This window comes from Maylandia zebra, linkage group LG6 (genome assembly GCF_041146795.1).
Source record: "Maylandia zebra isolate NMK-2024a linkage group LG6, Mzebra_GT3a, whole genome shotgun sequence".
NCBI classification, from domain to species: domain Eukaryota; kingdom Metazoa; phylum Chordata; class Actinopteri; order Cichliformes; family Cichlidae; genus Maylandia; species Maylandia zebra.
In genome coordinates this window covers 42789395-42817198 of record NC_135172.1, presented here as the reverse complement: position 1 = coordinate 42817198, position 27804 = coordinate 42789395, and the positions used below count along the sequence as shown (strand labels likewise).

General features: G+C 41.7%; 1 protein-coding gene across 1 annotated transcript in view; it reads left to right on the top strand.

Moving 5' to 3' along the window:
- The window catches only part of sorcs3a (sortilin related VPS10 domain containing receptor 3a), a 240240-nt gene that overhangs the window by 66659 nt on the left and 145777 nt on the right, over positions 1-27804 (top strand). Inside the window, exon 2 of the mRNA XM_014411902.3 lies at positions 21581-21648. Within this exon, the coding sequence (XP_014267388.1) occupies positions 21581-21648 (68 nt within the window). The remainder of the gene's footprint in view (positions 1-21580; positions 21649-27804) is intronic.

Sequence of the window (27804 nt, the reverse complement as noted above, 5' to 3'; positions counted from 1 at the left end):
TCTCCACTTGTTCAGTTTCTTCAAATTTTTAAGGACACACCTTGCAGATCTTGCCATTGTGGGCAAACTGCAGTATATTATCTTTGGCATTTGTCATAGATTCAACTAGCAGACTAACTAACAGCATGCCTTAATTTAAAACAAGTTCTTTTCTAAGTTGTCTTTTATGTGTTGAAACAACAGAAGTTAATTCCTTGAGTTAGATTCTTATGATTGAATAATTCAGTGTTCAATGGCCCAGAAACAAACAAACAAACACATAAATGAATCCACTGAAAATGGTAAATGGTCCGGCACAAGGACTGGACCGAAATTTAGTGACAAAGAGAAACTTTGACCTTTGGAAAGCTGGAGAATTATTGCTCAAGATCACTTTTGGTAGTAAATCTGACTCCCAGCAAGCAAAATATAAAGAAATGAGAAAAACCTTTCTGGAGACCCCAAAGAGCTCATGCTTTGCAGCAGATAAAATATCAATCACTGCTTCTACTCATTATTAGTATTGGAATAGAACCTGACAAAGTCCTCTTAGATTTCCTCAAAGTCCTCCTAGGATTCCGATTATTGTTGACAATCTGTTTTTCCTACCTGTCAGATAATGTATCTGCAAAATAACTTGAGGTAATCTGTGGATTATTTCGTGGCTTCAGTGGACCCAGACTTTAGGTTAATTGTGTTAACGATGGCTGCTGTATAAGAAAAGCTATTGGTCTGTAATTTTTGCCTATAGGCAACTTTGACTTGGCACAAAGTATGTTCACTTTTATTACACTTAGATGTAACGTGCACGTTTGAGGAAATGGAATTTCACATTGTTAAATATCACATTTGGTCAGATCCAAGACAATCGTCAGCATAGCTGTAGCTCCGAGCCTTTCTACACGGGACCCTTCTTCCTTTAATTGACCACAAAAGCCATCACAATCTGCAGCTAAGGTGCCAGATTTAATTGAGAAGAGATGTCAGCTTCAGGATTGGAAGTCCGCACTCCAGTGGTCTTCAGACGTTGGTGAGAGTCAGCAAAGTCAATGAAAGCTCTGAACTTTTAGACAGCATGAAAGAAATGAAAGCAGGCAATAGAGATAGGGGGCAGGAAAATGGCCAAGAGGGGAAAGACGGCAGGAAGAAATGCAGGGGAGAGGGGAGGGGTGGAGAGAACAGAGAGGCAGAAGAAGATATGTCCCTTTTTAACCGTGAGAGAGTATCTGTGCTGCTGAATTGCACCTGATTCACAAAGTGCAGACAGTTCTCTCCTCTGAGAGAGTTAGGACCTATAATCCTTGGAGTTGATAATGAGAGCTCAACCTCAATGATACATCAGCCCAATGGAGAACTTAACAGCAAAGGCATCCTTCTTCATTGCAAAATCCTGACACATTTATTACCTTGCTTTTCTGAGGATCCCTATTTATAGCGTATGCTGGTTTGGATAGAAAAAGAACAGCAGCCAGGAGAAACAGCTGAAGAGCAAAAGTTTAATACTATAGCACAGAGTGAAGTTCCACTTTTAACATTTCGATTTAGCTCCGTGCAAAAGACGAGCATGAAGGAAAACACTCCATAAAACTATGTTGGTGTCTTCACAGTCATGAATAAAAATGACTTTCCCCCCGACACACACACACACACACACACACACACACACACGCATAAGCCATCTTATTTTGCATTCAGAAGGCTTTTCTGTAATGCTGATCAATTTCAAAAAACAGAAAAGATCAAATGGATAGCCATTCCTACCTTGTTCTTGTTGATCTCCCTCTCTTTCTATTTCTTCCCATGATGCAACAACAACAACAACAACAATAACAGCAGCAGCACGAGTAGTGCAAGATTGCTTTGCCTGGTGCTTTTTTGGGGATATTTCCCCATCTCAGTGGCTTAAGAAATTGGAAATTCTTGGGCAGCATTCACTTGTCTCAGGGGCTGACAGAATGTGCTACTCTTTTGTAACGATCACTTCGGGCTTCTTCCCTATCTTCCCTATCAAGCTGAATATCAGGAAAAGCACACAAGCAGGTCCTGATTGAGTCTCTTAATGAGACCTAATGGTCCTAATTCTCTGCGTCAATACAAGATCCTTTATTTCCTTTCTGCAATCAAGGCAACAAAGTAGATTCTGCTCCTGCAACAACAGGCGGCGTGGAGTGGTTTTTGAGCTTTTCATGCTGAGAACAAAGATAACTCTTCAGATAGGATTCTGCAGCATGGAAATGATACAATATTTAAGGAACGTGCTACGAGAACAATAAGAGAAAATCACATTTACTTCAGCAAACAGAGCAAAGGTTGCTAAAGATCAGAGAACTACAAATAATTGTATACACAACAATATCAACCCTTTTATTAGCAAATTACAAACATACAGGTAAAAGCATGACTGTCCCATGTTGGTAATAATTCTAATAAACCTGACAGGCAGATAAAACTGTTTTGAATAAGTGTGAAGCTGAAAGATTATTTTGCTAGTTGGTTCTGAAACACTCTGTGTGGGGTTTGAAATTTCTTATCTTATTTCCAGCGAGGGAACTGCTGACCTCAGTGACTGATAGAATTGTTTACCACATTATTTTCAGGTATTTGATCCATATCAGGTCGCAGAAAAGCTGGTGCCAATCCCTGGACAGATCACTGGTGCGTCTCAGGGCCACCACAGAGACAGGCAGCAGTTCCCACTCGTACGTGCTTTAATGATTATTTCTCTTTCATGAACAAGTTTGTTCTTAAAGCCGACTCCATTCTGGGGCAGTGAATCTTAAGCTGCTCGTGCTCCGCTCGGCTGAGAATCATTAAAGCGGCGGTCGGGACTTTCAGTCAATCAATTAATTAATTAAAACAGATTATTATGGATTTCAAAATCTTTTTTAGTTTTCATATGTACCCATTTTCAGTGATGTCAGCTTTAATAGCGGGAAATTAACGTGACATATAATTATTTTTCAGTAACCTACATTTGACAACAGCATAATAAAACTGGAAACTCTGTTTTTGGTGTGCCACCCCAATATTTGGCCCCCATATGGCCACCCGTATGAAAAAACACTAGAGGCACCCCTGGTGTATCATCTTTGATACGAGATTTTTTAGATTTTAACCCCGAGCCCCATTGATGTATTTGAGGAATAAATTGCACAAAAACTATACAAAATGAAAACTCATACATGTAAATTGATATCTATTTATTTTTCATTCAGAAGGGGCAGGGATAGCTCAGTAGGTAAAGTGGTCGCCCCATGATCGGAAGGTCGGCGGTTCGAATCCACTTAACGGCTACCCTGAGGTACCCCTGAGCAAGGTACCGTCCCTACACACTGCTCCCCAGACGCCTGCTTAGTGGGCTGCCCACTGCTTCACTGAGTGAATGGGTCAAATGCAGAGAAAAACAAGTAATTTCCCCATGGGGATCAATAAAGTATCCATTATTATTATTATTAGAAGGTTCAATAAACACTCCAGTTTTTAATTTTTTTTTCAACATTCAGGATTAAGGCTGATAGTTAAGTTGTAAATGTCACCAGAGAATGGCACTGGTTCCTTACAGAGACTCCAGGAAGTCAGTGTGTTGGATGTTAAAATATTTTCAGCCCTGAGTCATTTCTGAGGCTTAAAAGTGCTGTTTAGCATACCTTTGAACTCTGGAGTTGGCTTGGCAGTTTCCCTTTGCTTCCAGTGTTTATGTGAAGCTAATTGACTTTCCACCTTTACCTCAAAAGTTAAAGCGCTGACATGAGAGCGGTATCGATCTTGTCTAACTTGTCTAGAAACCCCGATACCCAAATAATCCAACGTGTGCATTACCAACCCGTTCTCGTTCCTCTAGTGTCACATATATATGACATTTAATCAACACCTGCAGTGTGTCCCTGTGTACACAAGGTATCCTTTAGCGATGGTCTGGTCTGTCATTTAAACAGCAGTCTCAGCCAGTCTCAGCCTGGACGTGAACCATGTTCTCCTCATTGATGAACCTCTAACACGTAACTACACAAGGCTGACACAAACATTCACTGTCATTAACTGACACAACTGTTTGCTGTTTACAAAACCAGGCAGAGATGCTCCACTGTTGTAAATCATTTTAATACATGCCCAAAGCGTAAATTATCACTAAAAAAAGGAAGATGTAATTAAATTTCTACACAAAGAACGCCCCGCCTGAAATCATCTGATTCGCTCGTGTCGATATTCCAACATATAAAATCCGAGCTGTGGATGAATTGCACTGCTGTAGGTAGAAGAACGTTTGACTGCTCATAAAACACTGTGTGCTGGGAACACCAGTCTGATATTGCTGCATTGAATTTTTCATGTGCAGCTGACTTCTCTTTTCCCTTTTTACCCTTGATAAGGAACTCATGTCTCGTGTTGTTGTTATTCTTACAAAACTTCATTATAGATTGTGATCAATTTCCATCTTTCGGGCACATTCTGCATCACATGAACACAGCGATCCTGGCACTTCTAATCCATTTTGATAAGTCTGCTCTTTTTTTTTTCAGCAGCATTCGGAGACAGAATGAAATGAGCATAGAGGCTCATCGTCTCCCTGCTTCTATGCTCAATTAAATAACTAAGTGAAAAGTGTGATGGTCAAAATTAGAGCATGAACCAATCCAATCAGGCTTTTATCTCTTTTTCTCCAAGGCTACTGGGTGACCTTTTCCTGCTCTAATCAGTTTACAGAAAGTCTCTCACAGCTGCACTGAAGCCTGGCCTGATATATAAAGGCTGCTTCAAATGTCTTTTTTATTCTCCTATGTGAGAAGTGAATCATTCAAGCAATGCATGATTTAAAAAAAAAAAAGTATCTCTTTTCTATGCTGTGAAAGGAAATGTTAAATTATTAAATGAGACAAATCAGAATATCTTGTGAAAATGAAAAAAAGGTGATTTTTTTAATCTTATAAATGTAATGATAAATTACATTTAAATTTTGAATTGAACTCTAAATTCTTATGTCATTGAGATTTTGAATAATGTCCCTAGAAAAGGTTATTTGGGGAATCACCAGTAGGGCAAAAAGCGGTCGCCTTGTTAAAACCTCAGCAACACCAGCAGCCTTTTGGCATGACTGCACATTTAAAATGATGTCAGGTTTGTTGGTCGAGAACGGTTAGGAAGAATCACCCCCCCCCCCCCTGCAAGGAAATAAGTCAGTTACAGTGGACGCACTGCAGACTGAAGGAGGGAACGAGGAGTAACAAGTGTGACATTTTTGTCTGATATCACAATGGGGTTTATTTCTCTTTGGAACCAATTAGGAAAGAATAAGAATTGTTATCTCATGAGTGTAAAAGTTCCTTTTTTTTAAAAGGTAGGAAAAGAAAAGAAATTGAAAGAAAAAATGTGGTTAAAAGATTTCGAGCTGCAGGTGTATTGTAAACTGGAGGAGGAGTTTAAGTATGACAGGAGACGGGAGCGGGAAGATCGACAGACAGATTGGTGCAGCGGCCACAGCGATGTCGTGGTGAAGACAGAGCTGAGCGTAAAAGCGAAGCTCTCAATTTACCGGTTGATCTAAGTCCCCACCCTCACCTATGGCCACGAGCTGTGGGTAGTGACCGAAAGGACAAGATCGAGGATACAAGCGGCAGAAATGAGCTTCCTCCAAAGGGTGGCTGGCCTCTTAGAGATAGGGTGAGGAGTTCAACCATCTGAGAGGGGCTCAGAATAGAGCCACTGCTCCTCCACATCGAAAGGAGCCAGTTGAGGTGGTTCGGTGAGGTGTTCCAGGCATGTCCCACTGGGAGGAGGCTCCGGGGCAGACCCAGGACACGCTGGAAGGATTATATCTCTCGGCTGGCCTGGGAACACCTTGGTGTTCCCCTGGACAAACTGGAGCAGGTGGCTGGGGAGTGGGAGGTCTGGGCTTCTCTGATTAGGCTGCTGCCTCCTGCAACCCAGCCCCGGATAAGTGGAAGAAGATGGATGGATGGATGGATGGATGGATGGATGGTGTATTTTAAGTTTGGCTCATTTTCATTCCACAATCATGTTGCAGCCGTAAGGAGGTATTCAAGCTGACTGTCACGTTATCCTTCTTTATTAATGATCAAAGACTTTGTTAAAAGATGGACACAGCTCGCAAGCCTGAAAAGTGACAGCAAAATTGCCTTAAAACTGCATTTTTCTTCTCACATCAAATCAAATCAAATCACTTTCACATGTCCAGGTACACTGGTACAGTACATGCGAGTGAAATTCTTGTGTGCGAGCTTCACAAGCAACAGAGGTGTGCAAAAAATACAATAACATAAAACAAGCAAAATATAAGAATGGCTAAATCTGAGAGCAATAAATACAAGTACAATATAAGAGTGTATGCATTACTGGATGTGTATACTAAATATGTTTTTCTATGTGTGTGTGTGTGTGTGTGTGTGTGTGTGTGTGTGTGTGTGTGTGTGTGTGTGTGTGTGTGTGTGTGTATACATATTTTACAAATTAAATAGAGTAAACAATAAATAAAATATATATAAATGGACAGCAGGAGGTGAAGCCTCATTAGCATATAAGGGGATGCTAAACAGAGTATACTTACTGACTAAAGACTTGTCCGTCACAATTTGTTAAGCATTTGTGAGATATGGTTTCAAAAAGCTAAGATGGCAGAAATGTCATTTACATCTTTTGTGTATTAAATCCATACTTAACACTTTCACTAAGCTAATTCGATCATCTCAGCGAGCTGAGGATCTCTCTTAATGACGCCTCTCAATCCTCAAATGATAACATTATCCTGTAAAATAAAAAGCTGTAAACTTGTTAAACATGCTTATTTTCTTTCTTGCAGAGAGTTATAAGAGATAATTGACACCACCTTTATATCTGGAGCTAAACCTGGACTTGCCACCATGGTACTGCTGCAGTAAATTAATCAGCAAGTCCAGCTCTATTCAAAGAATATATTATCCACCTACGAGCACGTCCAGAGCGCTCTAATCACATTACTTCTTGTTAGTTATATCTGTGTGATGCTTTCTGTTTTGTTTGGTCTTCACAGATTAAAATAACTGCTACATGTTTTTCATTGTCTTTTAAGAGAATGGTCAGATTTATGGTTTGTAGTGTGACAGACTGTTTGCATCACTCAGGCTTAACAAAAGCCCATCTCTAGGGTACCACATTTGATCTGAGCTGAAAGGTTGAGAGGAGATCTCGTATACCCATAACGCTTAATCCTAGTTAAGGCAAAGTAATAGATGTTAGTATCATTGTACATCCTGGAGTAATTCATCCCTGCATCTGTTCAGTCGGAGTAAATCTTCCATTTGCCACCAGTGTTTATTTAGGGTTTTGTTCAGCACTGGCAGACCATAGATGGCCTCAGCGAGGAGTCCGAGCTGACTCTCAGAAATGAGTCACTTATAAAGGCTTGGCTGTGAGGACGTTGGATGCCAGGCATGTCAAAATGAATCATGCCATGCAACACATGGCACCAACTGTTTTGCTTGTCGGGCTACTGTTGTTGGCACAAAGTGATGCACTCTGCCGGTGACCCGCGATGGCACCGGATGATAAGCTGAGACATTCAGGCTTTCTGAAGCTCCAGTCCGAGCACGTCGAGCAGCGCTGTCTCTCTGGAACGTCACCACAGTGACAGTTTATGCTTTCTGTGGAACTATGCAGTCTGATGGGGCTGTTTCACAGAAATGGACTGAGCTCTTTTTTTCTTTGACAATAATGTATTTTTTTTTCCATGTCAGTGGTTTTCTCTGAGTAGAAAAAAGTTTAAATCCAAGAGCAGAACACAACACTACAAAAGGATCTGCATAAGCTGCCAGTTTGTTTTCCAGTCCTTACTACCTCATATCATGTGTCATTTTCCCATTAGGTGCATAAATCCTCTTTACTTCATCCCATTCCTCATATTTCTTGTGGAGTGCCATCTTGAATACAGAACAGGAAGAGTTTTCTTTTCCTCCCAGGACAGCAGCATCGCTCTGGGGAGAACAGTGTCCATTAGCTGAGACGCCACAACAACAAAAAATCTTTTGATAAGTGATGTTCATGTTATATCAGCGAAGTATTTATCATCCACAGTTTAAACTGCTGCAGTACCAGCACAGCAGTCCATACTGACACAACAACAGATGTGGCCTTTGATTCATTTTTTTCTTGTATATTTAAAATCAGATTAGCATTAATAGTGAGACAACGACTTTTACTCACATGGATCTAAATGTTCTCGTTAGAAGAAGAAAGGCTTCGGAAAGGCTTGGAAAGAAAAGCGTCTGGACTTGTTTAAGTTTCCTTGAAGACGTTTCATCCGAGAAGCTTCTTCAGTTCTAAGAGCAACTGGTGAAGAGTCCCAGATTTAAGCCCTATGGGAGTGTCCCCGGGTGGGACTGCTAAGGCCGGAAGTGCGAGGCTTGTGAAATGGGACGGTCTAGCCTCCGTTGCGCTGCCCAGGTTGCCTAGCAACCATGACAACCATGACTAACAGCTGGAAACGTGTCATACAGCTTTGTTTGACAGAAATGAAGGTGAAAATCTTTTGTTCATTTGTTTGTTTATTTCTACATGAGCTTTGATCATTCTCTGTGAGATTAAGCTCAGCTATTGAACGGCGTATATTTTAAAGTAAAGGCTTTAAAACCAAGTTAGTACAAACGTCACTAATGTCACATAACTTTGCCGACATGTGGCCAACAGTAATGTTTTAATGTTCTTCGTTATTAAACATTTGCACATAAATAAGTGACATAATATTCAGTACTTACTTAAAGTTCACTCTTCGGGCGCCCCTCATCCGCCGTTTTTTTTCGGCAAAATTATCCACCCCCACCGCCGCGCTATGCATTCTGGGATATGTTGGGCCACGAAGTCTACACCGCCACATCCTTAAAATTCAGGGAAATGAAGGACGCATTTCAGGGTCGCATTTCGAGCAGCCTTTGGATTGGGACAGCCTTCGTCGCGTCGCTGTGACGTAATCGGCCTTAAAATGCGTACTTTAAGGCTGCACACCCTGAATTGGGATACAGCCATAGATGGTTTGAAAGAGGAGTGAAAGAAGCCATCTGTCTTCTCTGTCCAAAATGTGAACATTGTAATTGTGTTTCCAGGATGCCAATTTATAACAACTAAGGTAGAAAATGTATCACTTGAAAAGTAATTACTTTCAAATTTAGAAGCTTTCCCAAACTCATGGGTGTGAACCTCACTGTTGTTATTCATATAATAACATAATCGATTGATTTAAGTTAAAATTAGAAAAAATAATATGGAAGCTACTTTGTAGTATAAACAACGAAATTATACAATAAGTGAGTTTGGAATAAAAACACTAGTTTATATTTGATGAAGATCTTTACATGTTACCTGCAAAACACAGACAACTGGGAAATGTAAAAGTTTAGGAGCAAACCTCCTGTCTTGACAGACTGTCAAAGGGCTAAGGAGGATAGCATCACAGAGCAGGTAACATTGCTATAAAAGTGCTCTAACGTACAGCGTTTTTCTTCAAAGTACAGAAACTGAGGTTTAAGGTTTACAGAAAACAGAAAGAATAAGTGATGGAGCAAAGACCAGCACACAGTTGGCTTTTATCTGTGCTGTCAAGTTTCCTCACCACTTAAAAAAAAAAAATCCTCTGTGGCCTTGAATGATCCCCCAAACATGGTCGATCAGCCAGGTGGAAGGCATAACGGTAATGGATGGTGCACTGAAGTGGCATCAGCACCACACCCCAGTGTCTGCTAACCCAGCATTGTCACAGCATATGTCAATGTAAGCAGCCCACGAGCTATCAGCATGCTGGCTTGTGTCGAGCCAATCCAACGGATCAGGCGCTTGATGGATGGCATAATGTCCCTGATAGGACGACATACTGCAGTTTTAATTATACAAAGCTCACTTCTCAGCCTTTTAGCGTTTCTGCAGCATTGAGCTGTGCACACCTGTGTTCGCTCATGATATGCTATCAGCGACTGAGCAGTTCTTTGTGTTCTTTCCCTTCTCATTTCACCCCTGACGCCATGCCATCACTATATACTGTTCAATGGAAAAATGTCATTAAAAGGAATTGTAGCCTGGTGTTAATCAGCTGTCCTCCTGCCCCCATATTGTGTCACCTCAGTGAAGATTTGCAGCGACAGTTAAACTCTGTCTCACTACTGCTCTCTGTTCCTGCTGACACCAGAGTGGTGAACATTAGTTCAGAGATAAAAGATTAAGGCGACAGAGTCTTTTTCCTGTTACTCGTTTGCTGAATGAAGCAAAATATGTTTCTGCAATCAGACTTGATGTGCATGTGGAAACAAAGAGAGAATGCATATTCAGGGTTGCTGTAGGAATGTACTTGAATAAAGTGTAATTGCACATCCACTACAGTAGGTGGCAAGGTTTTTTGCACCGAGCATGCACACACAGCAATGAGCACGAGATATGAAGTTTAGTAACAAACCCTCAAGAAAAATGGAAAAAATATTTAACAGTGATGAAAAGAGACGGAGATAACGGGACAAACTAAAGTCTCCCGAAAGCTAAGACACGGAAATATGACGATGCGTGTGCAGCGCACAGCTTCGATGTGACTACGGCGGGAGACAAGTATGGACTGGCGCGCCTACTGTGTCAAAAAATGTTTATCTGATCTATTTTTCTTCTTTGTTTTAACTTTAATCTTAATAAGGATACAATGTTATGCAGAGATGTAGTTACAATAACGATTTAATAGACAAATGATACTATTTATATACATGGGGTAGAGTGGGCGGGGCTTCTTCTACCTTTTTTTTTTTCTTTTTCTTTTGCCTGTCCCGTTTGGCTCTTTTGCCATCAGAATTGTTGTCTAAAGGCAAAGAAAGATGCCCAACGGATTTACTTTACCAAATGGACCATCCCAGCCTTGCCGTAATGGTCCATTTGATTCACCTTTTATTGTTTATTTTCACTTACTAAATACGGGACAGACTTGACTGGGGGAAAGAAGGGGAGAAAGAAAGAGGGAAAGAGAAACAGCTGAGAAGAGGGACGGGGGAGAAGGGCAAAAGACAAAAACCAACAGAACGGGCAGAAAAAAAAAGAAAAAAAATGCATCTATCGATCACCTGGATCACCTGCTGAGAAAGAAAAAAGAAAACAAGCAGAAGAGAACAAGAGTAACAACATCACAATGATATATGGGAATATGACAGTAAATACTAAATATTAAACATTATTGTGCAGCACATAAGATCAACAGAACACAGTGTGCTTTGAGGTAGGAGCCAAAAAGGGTGTAGTTTGTGGGTGTGATCACCCGTGTGTACACCTGTGAGCATGGACGCGCTTGTTTTTAAAAGGTTCCTTCATGTAATGATCTGCTAGAGGGTGTGGGGGGGCCACAGCCCCGTCCTCCAGGGCATGAAGCAGGTATGGAGGAGATCAAAACTCCAGACATCCAGAGGCCCCCAGAGCACAAGAGACCAAGGCTTCTTCTACCTAAAGGGGGTGTAACAGAAAATAACTGAGAAGCACTGCTGTTGAGGAAGATGACTGATTAAATTAATGGTAGCTGGAAACGTGTAAGGCGCCCTGCTGTTGGAGTGATTATACATTTCTGAGGATCAAAGCTAATTAGTTGTGATAGATATAAGAAATATTTCTCTCTGTCTAAAACATCTATGAGAAAGGTTGCTGCGATGAGCACATGGCCCCTCCCACTCTGACTCCCATCTAGTTTCTCACGTCCTCGTTCACTCGTGATTTGTTTTTCACACTAATTCTCAAAAAAACTGGCCCGTTTTTGTCAAAAAAAGTCTAATACAGAATACATTTCACAGTCAGACGTCTGTCACTTCTGATCCATAGACCATCAGAACACCTGGTTCTTTCTGGCAGGAAACAGAAAATAATTCTGTCAGGAAAAAACCTCCATACTTCTTTTTAAATTGAACTAGAACTTTAACCCTCTCGAGGTAGGCGTTGCCAATTTGCAACAGTTAAAAACTAACAACCTGATTACCCCACATACATATTTTATGAGTTTGTTTTACTCCGAAGTACCACTGCAGGACGTGGTTGTGCATTAGCAACAAAAAGTTTAATTTGAGCCTGAGAGGGTTAAGATTAGGTATACTACTTTACATTAAAAGCAAACTAGTATGCATACTTGCATATACAACCTAATAATTATTATTAATTGCCAAAGTAATGAACAGATGGAATGATGGATGATATTTAGTATGGTCTCTGTTAAGTTTTAAAGGGAAAGTTCACTTAAGAAATCCTATCTGGCCAATTCAACTGCTCTGAATTGTCTGAAAAAGGGAATAAAAAGCATTGGCTGTGTGCCGATTGGTGCCGCTCCTTACATGTAGCATGCAGCAGGATATTTGATTTAGAAGTATCAGAGTCCAGTTAGAGTATGCAGGGAGACATGTGACACTGAATCTCTGAATTCCCCAAACAATAAAACTCTGTTTTCTTGCTTGCTCTTTCCAGCATTATGTACATTATGTAAAAACACCATTAAATGTCAGATCAGACTGATACAGAAACTTATGTCTGGGAAAGATCGGGGACACAGTTGTGTGTTTCTAAAGGCTTGGAGCTGTTGCCATTTTGTCTATTGTCAGTTTAAATCTGAATCTGAAAGTGTGCTTCAGTAATCACGTTTGGAGTATGTAAAAGCATTGATGACCTCTAGGTCAGCAAATGAGAAGAATGACCTAATTTTGACTAAATAACTCAGCTAAACAAAAACACTAACAGCTGAATGTAGGTTAAAATATCGTTGGATAACAGCGCCGGCTCAGACGAGTGGTTGTTTGCCGTGCTGATCATATTCAATTAAAACGAGTAATTCAGAAGTGGAAATTGTTTTCCATCCAACCATCCGGTCTTGTCTAGAATGAATGTAGCATCTGTGTTGGGCTTTGCTGTGACATATAGTCATGTATCATCTGTATAGCAGTTAAAATCAATTGTGGCTACACAAGATAAAACAGGAAACAAAATAGAGCCCCGTGGGGCACAGAGCACAACGGGGGCATTGATTTCCCAACATAGCTGCAAAGAACTGAAACACTTTCTAACCACATCACTGATGCCCACTCTTAATTACTGTGTGAAAGCATCCTTTAGGAAACTCTTTAAATGATTTGTTTAGGCCTTTCTGATTGGGATGTCAAAAGTTTGGAAGTAGCTTCAACATCCTGGTGTCTTGTTCTACAACCCACTGCTGAACAACGCTGTTGGAGTAGTGAGGAGCTGCTTTGCTTTGATGTTCAGGTCAATGCTACCTGTCCAGGTAACATCAACATGAATCCAAGCACCCAGTATTTAAAAGCTGAAACTTGCACAGTGGGAATATGATCCCATGTTGTTCACTTCACTTGTCAGTGGTTTTAATGTAGTGTTGGGTCTGCGTTAATAACTCATTTCATCTCAGACCTTTATCTTGATACGTTTCCCTTTTTTCCTGTTGGACGATTCAGCTGTTACATTCTCGTGAACAATACTTTACATATTTACAGGACATACTGAGCAGCATCTGATTACTGATAGTCCAAACTCCTGTGCCACAATCTATTTTTCAACATGATGTTTTACTTGCTTCCCATATACACAGCAGCTACTGCCCCGCTCTCTAATTAGTGAACATGCAGGGCTACGTTTTCTGTAAAAATAGTTCCCTCAGAGAAATGGAAATTCTTTGAACGTCTTCCAGATTGTCACAGTGGGTTCCCACTGAATAACCCTCCAATGTATTTAATGATAAGATGTGAAAAAACTGACGGAGTACAACAAAGAAAACTGAACTTATTTGCTGCTCTTTTTTTAGTGTCAAAGATAAAGTGCTATAGCTTTACATTTGTTCCTTTTTGTATAGTTAGTGTTGGCTCATGAGACTGTAGGATGTCTCTGTGCCTTCAGTGTGATGCGTGGCTAGTCTGTGTCTTTGTGTCAATGAAATGACGCTGCTTCCATTTTTCTATCTGTCCTCCTTTGTTATATAGTATAAAAAGTCTACACAGGCTTTGTTTTTTTGCACCCTTGCTTGCACCGTGATAAGCGCTAACCTCCAGTGCAGGCTTCACGGCCAGCCAGATAGCATTTGCTTCGCTTGACTTCCTCCAGAACTGGCTCGAGAGACAGATGCACTACGGGAAAGAAAAACGGGCAAATAGGAAATCTTAATGGTTGCTGTCCTGCGTGAAAAAAGCCAAAAATAACCTGATGCAAATGGAGATTATTAATAACATTGAAGCTTTGTTTCTATAAAACCAAGCGCTTTGAAGAGAGGAAATTATCCCTGTGCGTGTTTAAGATGATGTAGATTTCCTTCTGAATCTGCAGATATTTTTAGAGTCTAATTAGGTGTTGAAATGATGTCATAGTGTACACCTTGGAAATGTCTTTGTCCAGCAAACAACATCCTGGGATGCTTCAAAGAGGATGAAAAAGATGCCAAGAGATACTTGAAAATGCTGCTTGATTTGAATCTTACAAACTGTCGCTGCTTTATTTATTTACTTCTTAGATGAATTATCTGACAGCACAGTCATCATTCAAAATGGCAGGAAATGTTACACCCAGCCAGCTAATGGCAAAAGCAGCAAAAAGTAATGCAAGCAAAAGAAATTGGTATATTTCAGGATTTCCATATCACCTGTGCCAGAATATTTTTGCTTCTGACAAATTATTAATCCTTTCTGAAGCATTTCTCTAGAATAAACCGTGGATCCAGAAGGGCTGTGGTTCTGCGAGCATTTGCAGCTGCTTCACAGACTGTGGTTGTTATGGTAACGTTTCTATCTTAAGTCTTTGAAGCTGAGGTGGGATATAGTGTGCTCGTGTGAAATAGCAGCACCTAAAACTTTCCTTTTGCTTCTTCGGGAGGGGGGGGGTGGGGGGATGCACAGCATATATGACAGGTTTATCTCAGTGTGTGGGAAAGGTTATTCCTTCCACAGTTTCAAAGTCCAGCTGAGGTGATAAAGCAGATATGCTCACAGTCTCTCCCCCCGTGCGGACTGCTTGATTGGTTTATCAATTGACCTTTATGCCACCTTGTAGCGCCACATTGATCCTGGCTTGTTTGAATGCCGTGTTTCCTGCTCAAGCTGAAACTTTTTGTACCAGGAAATGCAAAAGGAACCCAGTGAAGAGCATAATCTCAAGTACCGCATGAAAAGTAGACCTTTAAATGCAAATATAGAAGGAAAAACAACATAGATATTATAGGTGCAGCTTTCTCAGGAAAATGCAACAATGCAAAATATGTCATTGGGGTTGCACATGAGCCTGACGATCACTCTTCTACACATTTTCAACCGATCAAATATTCTGATGTGGGCAAAGCCCGCTGCCCCCCCCCCCAAATTTTTAAAACCCTACAGAAGTGAAATGCTCCTATATATCCATCAGTTTGTATTAAAAATAATTACTGGGATGAAAGGTCAATGAAAACTGAGTTTGAGCATAAAAATCACAAGTATGAACCAAAATATATGTAGAATATTTACAACCTGTCCAATTAGATGATATTCTGTCTGTAGGCTTTTCACTAAGGACACACACACACACACACACACACACACACACACACACACACACACACACGATATGCTGGTATTAAAAAAAAGTATTTATTGATCACTGCAGCTTTAAAGATCAATTAGCTGTCATCTTACACAGCGAGTGCCTAATGAGTGCATAGTGATTAATCAAATTTGAAGCCGAATGTTAGAAAATTGATTAGGAATGACTTTAAAGAGCAACAACGATATGAAGGAATGAAGAGGTGTTTTAAGTAGCACACTAAATTCACAGCCATCACTACAGTTTGACAAGCACTACATTTAAAGTGATTTTAATTAGGCATTCTGTCTATATACATCTCAAAGGCAATGCCTGTCTGCTCGGCTCAGAACAATCAGCGAGAAAACAGAAGGAGGAAAGAAAACAAAGCAGACATGGAAAAGTAAAAGAAATGGGTGGGAGTGGTGTTGGTGGGGCAATCTGGATGTGAGATAAGACAGAAAAGATGAGAGTGAAGGTGAGTAGCAGACTCTTGGGCACACTCTTTATTTCAACTCTGTCTCCATTTATGGCCCATACACTGTATTTATCCACTTACCATTAAGTCGATGGCTTCATTTTCTGCCACAGTCATTCCAAATTGCGACAAAGAATTCAGTGTTTTTTTGTTTTCTTTAGCTCAGCCTTGATGTCAAGTTGTAGTTCTGATGCTACCAGATGATATTGTGTCTCATAAACAGCTCTCACCAATTGACAACGTAATTGCTCAGCCGTTGACATGCTACTGAGAGGCGGGGTAGCTTAATCACTTCTAGATAATGATCGGTTTCAGCTGCCATTTTAGTGTCGACCATCCCGACGTTTGTTTGCAGACTAAAAGCTTGTTTTCAGATGTGTGAGGCTGTCAATACTGGAGTACCATGACATTTTGAAATCAAAGCCACAGAGAGCTTTTTGTTCCAACTGCAGTGAACAAAACTGATGTCTTTGAAACAGTTTGAGCCAAAGTACAAAAATGTCTGAAGAGCTGTTTGTTGGAAGTTGCACGTGGTTTGGAAGCAGATTCCATGTGAAATCTTTTGTTTTGCTTTAATCTGTTACTTTGATGCCAGTCCCAAGTTTCTGGGAAGTGTTAAAAAGCACAATTAAGAAAATGATATAAATTGTTTGCAGGGGAAAGATCAAATCTCGAATGTTGTCTGTTTATTTTCATTTGCTGTTCTTATTTTCAGAAAGGTTGGTTTAGGTAAACTAAAAAAGGCAAGTTGAACCCACCGTGTCTTCCTTACGATGAGTCCAATGTAGATGCCAGCAGCGTTAGCTTTACCATTCCTTGTAATTACTACATTCAGCACGAATGAACACACACGCACTGCTATTTATAGAACGTCAGGTTTAATTTAGACTTGATATGCTGCCTTGTGTTTTTACCTGACATCGAAGGTGACGGCTCTTCAGGTCACGATCACAATTAATCTATTGCTCCGCAAACGCTTGAGATTTTCTCAGAAAAGCAATTAATAGCATCATTGGGATGCTATGAGCTGAGTCAAAATTCAAGACTGTGTTTGGAACTTTGACTCTGTGGATGACGAAAGGGGGACATTTAGTTCTGCTAATAATATGTTTTCACCACAGTTGGTTAATTGCTGAGGCAACAAGGCAAATCCAAAGGTAATGTGACTGACATTTTGATTCTATAAGCACGTCAGCTGGGGACTCACGAGGGGAGAGTGCACTTCAAATACAGACACCCTGTCAAACGTTTCTCAAGCCTGCTGCGGTTTTGTCCTTCCAATACACCCGGCGCCTCAACAAAGACCGTGAACGCTCGCGAGCAAGTGTGTAAATAAACAGTGACTGGTGTTTTTTGAAATCCACATGCTATTCTTATCCTGGGCTGAGGCTTAATGCATTAAACATTTTTTTTAACTCTCTTTAACGCTGGCTGAAAAGATGTTTTTGAGACACATAGCAAGATTTGCTTTAGAAATATTTGAAAGGACAAAAGTACTTTCTTTGTTTGTTTGTTTTTTCTGCCAGTTGTTCAATGTGAATTTCAAATTCAGACTGTCATGTGGTGATGAGACAACTCGTGTCTGTGTGTGTCACCCCCCCAAGCGGACACAGCCACACATCTCAGAAGCACAAAGCCCACAGAAGCACGAGCATGCAGAGATCTATGCATGTCTAGAGTGGGAAGCATGAGTGCTCTTCTAACAAAGATAATCATGTTAATGCACACAAAGACCAAGTTTTGCAATGTTGTGGAGCCGAATGGCAGGAATCCATCTTCTTCCTATGCAGCACTGGCCTCTCACTGGACTGCAATCTTGTTTGGCCTGAACTGTATGTTCGCATTGTTAGTAGGAGGACCCCTTGGGCATGTGGCACATCTTCACACAAGCTCCATCCAAGGACTCTGGTGAGCGACTGGCTCGTTCATAGGGCTTGTGGGGAGTGTGAGGCTCGGCCAGAGGTGGAAAGGTCCTTGAAGTCTGCGGGCCTCACGAGCTTCACGAACACAAGTACTACAGGAGGTCAGGGGAGCCAAGAAACTGGTTCTTTACTAAGTTCTGCTTATCTAGCCTCAATTGCTGACTTCTGTCAAAAGAGTCAAGGCCACACCTCCTTCACCCCCTCCCAGCCAAATGACTCAAGTCAGGCCTGTCAGGTTGCTTTAAACAAGCAGAAGCTTGTTGCAGGGAGGGGAATGCTAACAAGAGACATGGATGCTAATGAGAAGGAGCAATAGTCATTTAGTCAGAAGGAAAACAGTACAGCTACGAAAAACACGTGTGCTGACGGGTGAAAGTAGCATCTTATTATGTAAAAGGAGCTTGGCTCCCGGTGAGGTCGGGTCAAGTGTGTGATAAATCCAAGACAATTGCAGGAGCTCGCTCTCCTATGAAAGAAATCTTTTGACTGCGTTCTGTAACCCAGAGGTGAGCATAAGTAGAGGGACCAGATGGTTAAGTATAATGAACAGTGTTTTTTCCTCCTCTGACATTACAGCCCAGCTGTCCCTGAGCAACAGATTTATGATCCTTTACTCTAGCGTGGAGTATCACAGCTGACCACTGATCCTGTCACAGCAAACTAGTCCTTCATCTTGCGATGTGCTCTGAGGACTCGCACAGTGCTTATCATAGTGCCCTGCCTGCTGATTATCTCTCCAAAAGAGCCCAGACCAAAGCTGTGAACACAGAGACTGTTGGATCAGACTTTTCCACAGGGGCAAGAATGTCAGCGTGCTCCATCAAGTTTGAAGTTTGAAAGTGGCAAACACCGCTAATTATGCAAAGCACTACCTAGCAACATGCTAACACTTCCAGGGCCTTGTAGTCTTTTCCTAACCAGTGTTGCAGAGTATTCAAAATACCATAAATGTTTTTTTTTTTTTACAGTATGTACCTTTTGAGGGAAGAAAGACCTTTCAGCAATCACCTCAGGGATGCTTCTTGTGTTAAAACTTATTGATTTTTGGGGTCATAAGTGATGGGATCATAAGGCTTACAACTGGAGAATAGCTCTTTGAAAAGGAGGCCCTTTTAATCTCTGCATTAATTTTTCACCACAGGTGACAGCAGCTTAAGCTTGATAGGCTAGACAGTCTTCTCCTCTGCGACATCTCTAGGGATCCTGAGGTGTGCTCAACCCAGACAGGGCACGTTATAACTGCGGCATGTAGTGGTTCTTCTCTGGGGTCTTCTGTCAGTTTGATTTCAAAATAATATCTTTCACAGTGATAACATTCTCTTGTTTGATATCATTAAAAAAGCTAAAGCTACTTAAATCTGCATCTTTTTCTTTGAATGTACTTGGAATTACAGTGGGGCAAAAAAGTATTTAGTCAGCCACCGATTGTGCAAGTTCCCCCACCTAAAATGATGACAGAGGTCAGTAATTTGCACCAGAGGTACACTTCAACTGTGAGAGACAGAATGTGAAAGAAAAATCCATGAATCCACATGGTAGGATTTGTAAAGAATTTATCCGTAAATCAGGGTGGAAAATAAGTATTTGGTCAATAACAAAAATACAACTCAATACTTTGTAACATAACCTTTGTTGGCAATAACAGAGGTCAAACGTTTACTATAGGTCTTTACCAGGTTTGCACACACAGTAGCTGGTATTTTGGCCCATTCCTCCATGCAGATCTTCTCGAGAGCAGTGATGTTTTGGGGCTGTCGCCGAGCAACACGGACTTTCAACTCCCGCCACAGATTTTCTATGGGGTTGAGGTCTGGAGACTGGCTAGGCCACTCCAGGACTTTCAAATGCTTCTTACGGAGCCACTCCTTTGTTGCCCGGGCGGTGTGTTTCGGATCATTGTCATGTTGGAAGACCCAGCCTAGTTTCATCTTCAAAGTTCTCACTGATGGAAGGAGGTTTTGGCTCAAAATCTCACGATACATGGCCCCATTCATTCTGTCCTTAACACGGATCAGTCGTCCTGTCCCCTTGGCAGAAAAACAGCCCCATAGCATGATGTTTCCACCCCCATGCTTTACAGTAGGTATGGTGTTCTTGGGATGCAACTCAGTATTCTTCGTCCTCCAAACACGACGAGTTGAGTTTATACCAAAAAGTTCTACTTTGGTTTCATCTGACCACATGACATTCTCCCAATCCTCTGCTGTATCATCCATGTGCTCTCTGGCAAACTTCAGACGGGCCTGGACATGCACTGGCTTCAGCAGCGGAACACGTCTGGCACTGCGGGATTTGATTCCCTGCCGTTGTAGTGTGTTACTGATGGTGACCTTTGTTACTTTGGTCCCAGCTCTCTGCAGGTCATTCACCAGGTCCCCCCGTGTGGTTCTGGGATCTTTGCTCACCGTTCTCATGATCATTTTGACCCCACGGGATGAGATCTTGCGTGGAGCCCCAGATCGAGGGAGATTATCAGTGGTCTTGTATGTCTTCCATTTTCTGATGATTGCTCCCACAGTTGATTTTTTCACACCAAGCTGCTTGCCTATTGTAGATTCACTCTTCCCAGTCTGGTGCAGGTCTACAATACTTTTCCTGGTGTCCTTCGAAAGCTCTTTGGTCTTGGCCATGGCGGAGTTTGGAGTCTGACTGTTTGAGGCTGTGGACAGGTGTCTTTTATACAGATGATGAGTTCAAACAGGTGCCATTCATACAGGTAACGAGTGGGGGACAGAAAAGCTTCTTACAGAAGACGTTACAGGTCTGTGAGAGCCAGAGATTTTCCTTGTTTGAGGTGACCAAATACTTATTTTCCACCCTAATTTACGAATAAATTCTTTACAAATCCTACCATGTGGATTCATGGATTGTTTTTTTCACATTCTGTCTCTCACAGTTGAAGTGTACCTCTGGTGCAAATTACTGACCTCTGTCATCATTTTAAGTGGGGGAACTTGCACAATCGGTGGCTGACTAAATACTTTTTTGCCCCACTGTATATCAGTAACTACTGACGTAACTAACAACTCTTATAAATGAAACAACTCCAAGCTACAGTGACTTTAATAGCATTGTGATTCATTTTATTTGCATACAATCACTGTGTTTGCAATCAGCAGAGCATTCTGAACAAATTGATGTGTGTCAACACTGGACTTGGAGTGTCCAAGGATCCATCAGCAAAAACTGAATTCAGTAAAAACTCACAGGCAATTGGGGCGACCGTGGCTCAAGGGGTTGGGAAGCGTATCTGTAACTGGAAGGTCGCCAGTTCGATCCCCGGGCTCTCTGTCCTGGTCATTGTGTCCTTGGGCAAGACACTTTACCCTACTGCCTATTGGTGTTGGCCAGAGGGGCCGATGGCGCGATATGGCAGCCTCGTTTCTGTCAGCATCTGTGGCTACAACCGTAGCTTGCCTCCACCAGTGTGTGAATGCGAGAGTGAATGAATAGTGGTATTGTAAAGCGCTTTGGGTGCCTTGAAAAGCGCTATATAAATCCAATCCATTATTATTATTATTATTATTATTAGTGCTCTGCCTCTTAAGCCATCCTAAATCTGGGATGCTGTATTCATGCATTAGTCGCCATTCTGCTACAGTAAAGAATTCATTAATCGCTTTGTCCGCCTCATAAAAAGATTCTAACAATTACATTCCCTCTTTTTCAGGTGATCCTGATCCTAACAAAGCTGTACGATTTTCATATCGGCAGCGTCACTGAGAGCACACTTTGGAGGTGAGTACAAGAGACTTTATCTATAAAATATTTACAAGTAGATGATAGAGCAGGCTGATATGACCGAAAATATTTATCATGATATACATTTGAAAATTTGCGATAACAATATAACTGACGATATAACTGACACGAGACAAAATACTTTACAACTCCACAACTTTATTAGTGCAAAAAAAAAAAAGAAAACACATGAATGTATTTTCACTTAAACAAGCAGCTGTTTTTTTATGTGCATTAAAGTTATATAAAAATGTAACAGTGCAAATTCCTCGCTGACAGTTTAACCAAAAGGCGTTTCCAGTGGAAACTGGCCGACATATCCTCAGCATAACCATGTATAATATCCACAAAACTTAAAAAGAGGTTATACACACACAATACGGTAACATTATGTTGAAGCACAGTACCTATCGCTCCGCCTACGATAGCCGTAATGCTCCGACAATCCATCAAGCGGTGCGGCTTCGTAGCTTAGCAAAGCCGTACTGAAACATTTGACAGATTTTCGAGCGCCGTGTACATAAAATCGTTTCGAGGTCAGTAAACACAACCAGAGTTCATACATAAGGCACACGGGATTATAAGGGGCTCTGTGGATTTTCAGAAAAATCAAAGGATGATTTTAAGTGTGCCGTATTTTCCAAACAATACGGTAATAACGACGGCCCGCTAGCATGCTCTACCAAAAATAGTGCTTTGTTGTGTATCTGACGGACGAAAGCTAAACCAGTTCCACACCAGTGAAGCTGCAGCATTTTTACAAACCAGTTCTGGTTCATCTGTTTCATTCAACGATCCGCTCTCGCTCTTCTCATTCTCCGTTGCCGCCATGATTTTTTCCGCCATGTGCGTATGAAAACAAAGGCATGCGCGTTTGACCCATATTCTATCGCGATATTTCATTTTCTTATCGTTGCCCAACATTATACCGGTATTACCGTGAACAGTATGATATGGCCCAGCCCTAGTAGATGGTTTGAAAGCTGTGGTGTGGAGTCGAAATAGCTCTGTGATGATGTTTTTGGCTATTTGATAGTTTAATATAAGCAGCAGGCAGCTAATCTGAGAAAACACAATTTGTGTTAAAATCACAACACAAACGTTTCTCCGTTCTGGCCCTTTAGTTGTGCCCTTTTACAGTGGGGCAAAAAAGTATTTAGTCAGCCACCGATTGTGCAAGTTCCCCCACCTAAAATGATGACAGAGGTCAGTAATTTGCACCAGAGGTACACTTCAACTGTGAGAGACAGAATGTGAAAAAAAAATCCATGAATCCACATGGTAGGATTTGTAAAGAATTTATCCGTAAATCAGGGTGGAAAATAAGTATTTGGTCAATAACAAAAATACAACTCAATACTTTGTAACATAACCTTTGTTGGCAATAACAGAGGTCAAACGTTTACTATAGGTCTTTACCAGGTTTGCACACACAGTAGCTGGTATTTTGGCCCATTCCTCCATGCAGATCTTCTCGAGAGCAGTGATGTTTTGGGGCTGTCGCCGAGCAACACGGACTTTCAACTCCCGCCACAGATTTTCTGTGCTAGGCCACTCCAGGACTTTCAAATGCTTCTTACGGAGCCACTCCTTTGTTGCCCGGGCGGTGTGTTTTGGATCATTGTCATGTTGGAAGACCCAGCCTCGTTTCATCTTCAAAGTTCTCACTGATGGAAGGAGGTTTTGGCTCAAAATCTCACGATACATGGCCCCATTCATTCTGTCCTTAACACGGATCAGTCGTCCTGTCCCCTTGGCAGAAAAACAGCCCCATAGCATGATGTTTCCACCCCCATGCTTCACAGTAGGTATGGTGTTCTTGGGATGCAACTCAGTATTCTTCTTCCTCCAAACACGACGAGTTGAGTTTATACCACAAAGTTCTACTTTGGTTTCATCTGACCACATGACATTCTCCCAATCCTCTGCTGTATCATCCATGTGCTCTCTGGCAAACTTCAGACGGGCCTGGACATGCACTGGCTTCAGCAGCGGAACACGTCTGGCACTGCGGGATTTGATTCCCTGCCGTTGTAGTGTGTTACTGATGGTGACCTTTGTTACTTTGGTCCCAGCTCTCTGCAGGTCATTCACCAGGTCCCCCCGTGTGGTTCTGGGATCTTTGCTCACCGTTCTCATGATCATTTTGACCCCACGGGATGAGATCTTGCGTGGAGCCCCAGATCGAGGGAGATTATCAGTGGTCTTGTATGTCTTCCATTTTCTGATGATTGCTCCCACAGTTGATTTTTTCACACCAAGCTGCTTGCCTATTGTAGATTCACTCTTCCCAGTCTGGTGCAGGTCTACAATACTTTTCCTGGTGTCCTTCGAAAGCTCTTTGGTCTTGGCCATGGCGGCGTTTGGAGTCTGACTGTTTGAGGCTGTGGACAGGTGTCTTTTATACAGATGATGAGTTCAAACAGGTGCCATTCATACAGGTAACGAGTGGGGGACAGAAAAGCTTCTTACAGAAGACGTTACAGGTCTGTGAGAGCCAGAGATTTTCCTTGTTTGAGGTGACCAAATACTTATTTTCCACCCTGATTTACGAATAAATTCTTTACAAATCCTACCATGTGGATTCATTGATTTTTTTTTTCACATTCTGTCTCTCACAGTTGAAGTGTACCTCTGGTGCAAATTACTGACCTCTGTCATCATTTTAAGTGGGGGAACTTGCACAATCGGTGGCTGACTAAATACTTTTTTGCCCCACTGTACACCTTTGAACCATCAGTGTCACATTTCCCACCCATCTGCGATCCGTCTGTCCTGTCCTCACCTGCTCCTCTGCTGCTGTGAACACACTGTTCTAGTGTCGTGCACAGTCATACGGGGCACTCAGGTGGAGAAGGTTGTTTGCCATGCTCTTGTTCTGAAATATTATCTGATGTACTCAGCTTCTTCACCCCGACTGGGAATAAAATAAACACGCATACACACAAACTCGTGAGACAAGAGCGCTTGTAAAAAGGAAAAATACACTGAAAAAAGGATGGCTTACACATCCCTCGTGAGCTGAAACTACATGTAGGCTATTTTCAAATCTGGATTGTCATGACGTGTCACATTTTTCAGGAAAACAATGTAAAGGTCCTCTCAGGTAGGTGACCTCGCCAGTTCTGTCAAACTTTCTGCAGATGCCAAATAGGTGTCATAAGAGGAACCGTGTCTGTGGTTTGGAAAACACAGGTGGGACTCCTGGGGATTATTTCTACCACCTGTAGCAATGACTTAACAAAGCAGAACTAACTGTCCCAATTTGCTGATTTTTTTAAACTTGATGTTATCACTGGGTTTTACCAGACTTGATTAAAGCATTCAGGAAACGGACGTATCAAAAAACACACATGATTTAAAATTGGACAACATCTTCTCAGACATGTCCAGATGGCTTCCAGCACAGCTGCTATTTTTAGATTGGTCCGTTGAAATCCCTTCCTGACCTCTTGCACTGTGAACTCTATAATTTCACCACAAACAGCAAACTGGTGCAGAGACCAAACATCAACTTGTGTTTCCAACTGGCCTGAGGTTCTGCACTGTAAATGGAGCTCCCCCGGAGACTGTCAGTGCAGGATGCTACTGTAATATCCTGAGGGGGGTTCAGCAAAACCTGAATGCCTGAAAATAAATAAATCTGAAATGATTTCCACATTTTCTGGGATTCCACCATTTCCCTTGTCCGCTTCCTTAAAATGAAAATGAAGTTGAAACGATCACACTGGAGGTGATCCAGTTCCCATTACAGAGGCACAAGTGCAGGGGAACATGGAGCTCTAAAAATGGCAGCCATGCTGAAAGCTGTCCAGAGGTGGATGAGAAAATAACCTTGAGCGGGACATTAACCAAATTTAAAGCATTTACATTTTTTCTTTTTTTAATTTTTATAGGCCAACTCTTTGATCCTGTGTGTGTGTGGGGGGGGAGTCTAATGCACTAAGGGGAACTGAAAACAAGACTCAGAGATGCTAAGTGCTCACTTGGCACATCACACGAGTAACATTTTCTAGGTTTGGGTTTGCTTGCATGTTTTGTGGCCTGCTGCACATGCTCAGTAGTGTTTGCCACAGGTTCATACTACGGCCATACACTTTATATTGTGAAGATGTCATAGAAATGACTTTTGTTGGTACTGAAGAGGTCTTACAGGATGTGTAAGCTCCATGGATTTAGAAAAATGTATGAGCTGTCCCAGTTTGCACTTTAATAGATGCCTCTCTTGTGATTGGCTGTGAGACATATGCATTTTGTTTGTGTAATTTTCAGCACACATTCCTAAATTATAGGCTGGATGCTGACATGAAGTCTATCAAAACTGGGAGACTTGTAGCTCGGCAATGACGTGAAGGTGGTAGGATTTAGCTAACGGTATTTTTGCATGTCATTTTATTCTGCGGTAAAAGTGGAACGCCCTAATGGCTGCCTTCACATCGACTGCAAAATAAACCGTTCCAAATGAAAAGTTGTTTGTTCAGAACTCTGAGACATTCAGCTTTCTTCTTCAGCTCAGATTTGCGTTTTGACTCGCCCGTCTCAGCAGAGAGACTGTGCTGAACTTGAGTTCAAACCACAGCAGCTTCGCCTGAAGAGAAACCAGCGATATTCCATCTGTATGCATTTTTCTTTCTTCACAGATTTCAGAGATGACAGTCCTTTAGAGCTGAAAACATTTACACTTCTGAAGTTTGCTTACTCTGTCCAGCTTGAAGTGGTAGTTTGGCTGATAAGTGATGTCTGTGAAGGTTCTCAGTCATCCAGGTCATCGTCGATAAGTGATGACAAAATGACTGCTACTCATTTCTGACATTTAGACACATTCTGTATAATTTGGATCCTGAGGCAAAACGGAGCAGTGGTTTGGTGTTTGAATAAGTGCAAAGAAAAAGTAGTCCCTTGATATCCTGCGGTAAGCTCGACCACAGAGGCTCTGGCTGCAGATGCTATCGTGTTATCATATGCTACTTACATAATAAAATGATAGTTTTGTGATAAGACCCTACTGTCTGCTGTAGAAGTATAAAACTCCAGTTACATTTTCTTCTGTTTAGTTCTGTACGAAAGCATTGGGGAAAAGGGGACACTGCATTATGTACATAAGGTACAACTTCCTATAGTCTTCATTGCATAAACATCCCCAAACATATGCCCTGTAATAACAGCCACAGATGGCAGAGAGCGAACATAATCTAACCATAGAAGAAGTAAAAAACTGCCATTCCAGCTTAGAGGACACGAGCTTGAATGCTTGTGATTTTTACCGACACCATCTTGGTGCCTTAAAATCAGACCTGACAAGAAAGCGGTGGATCTGACTGAGAAAGCGAGGCCTCGTGCAACCTCCTGCAGTTGTGATTTGTCAGTCACAAGCCAGAAGAGTGTTTACTGAGGCATCACAACAAGCGAGGAGTAGACGTCCAGCAGCGTGGGCATCAGGACTATCGTCCTTTGTTAACCAGCCAATTTCTGCACACGCGGTGACTGAACTAATACAAACCTTGACACCGCTGTAGTTAATAGTTGAATTCTATAGGTGAAGATTTATTCAGGTAAAACAACATGAACAAGAAAAGCGTTTGGAGATCAGCATTAATGTCCCCTCACATACCTACAAGCAGTCAGCAGCTAAGAGGAAGCTGAAGAAAGGTACTTCTCGAATCGCTCAACGATGAGAAATCTGCCTGTTTTGTGTCAGCCCACACCCATGATGGGCCTTTCTTGTGCCAGCTAATTGAGATCCCAGCTCTGATACAGTTTGAAGAGGAGTAGCCGCGGAGAATGTTTATCACTTTACGGGAAGATGTCCGAAACGGCAAGACTAACGCTGTCTTTTTGCAAAGGTCAAGGCACTGCCAACACCTCAAAGTATCGCCTAGTCAGTCTGTCAATTTTAATGAACACCCTGACCTTAAACAATGAAAGCTGATCACTCTGTCTCTGCATAATTTTCAAAGCAGCCTTCATATGTGCGTGGCGGAGGGGAAAGAAATGAAGGCGAGCTGTTCGCTGTTGACAATAAATCAACTCAGCAAAACAGTTCTTCAAAGTTTTCCAGCCTCTCTCATCTGGTCTCTGGGGTTTTGTCCCTCAGTGGATGAGAATTTATCAAATATGACAAGCCCTGTACTCATTTGCAGGTATTCAGACATG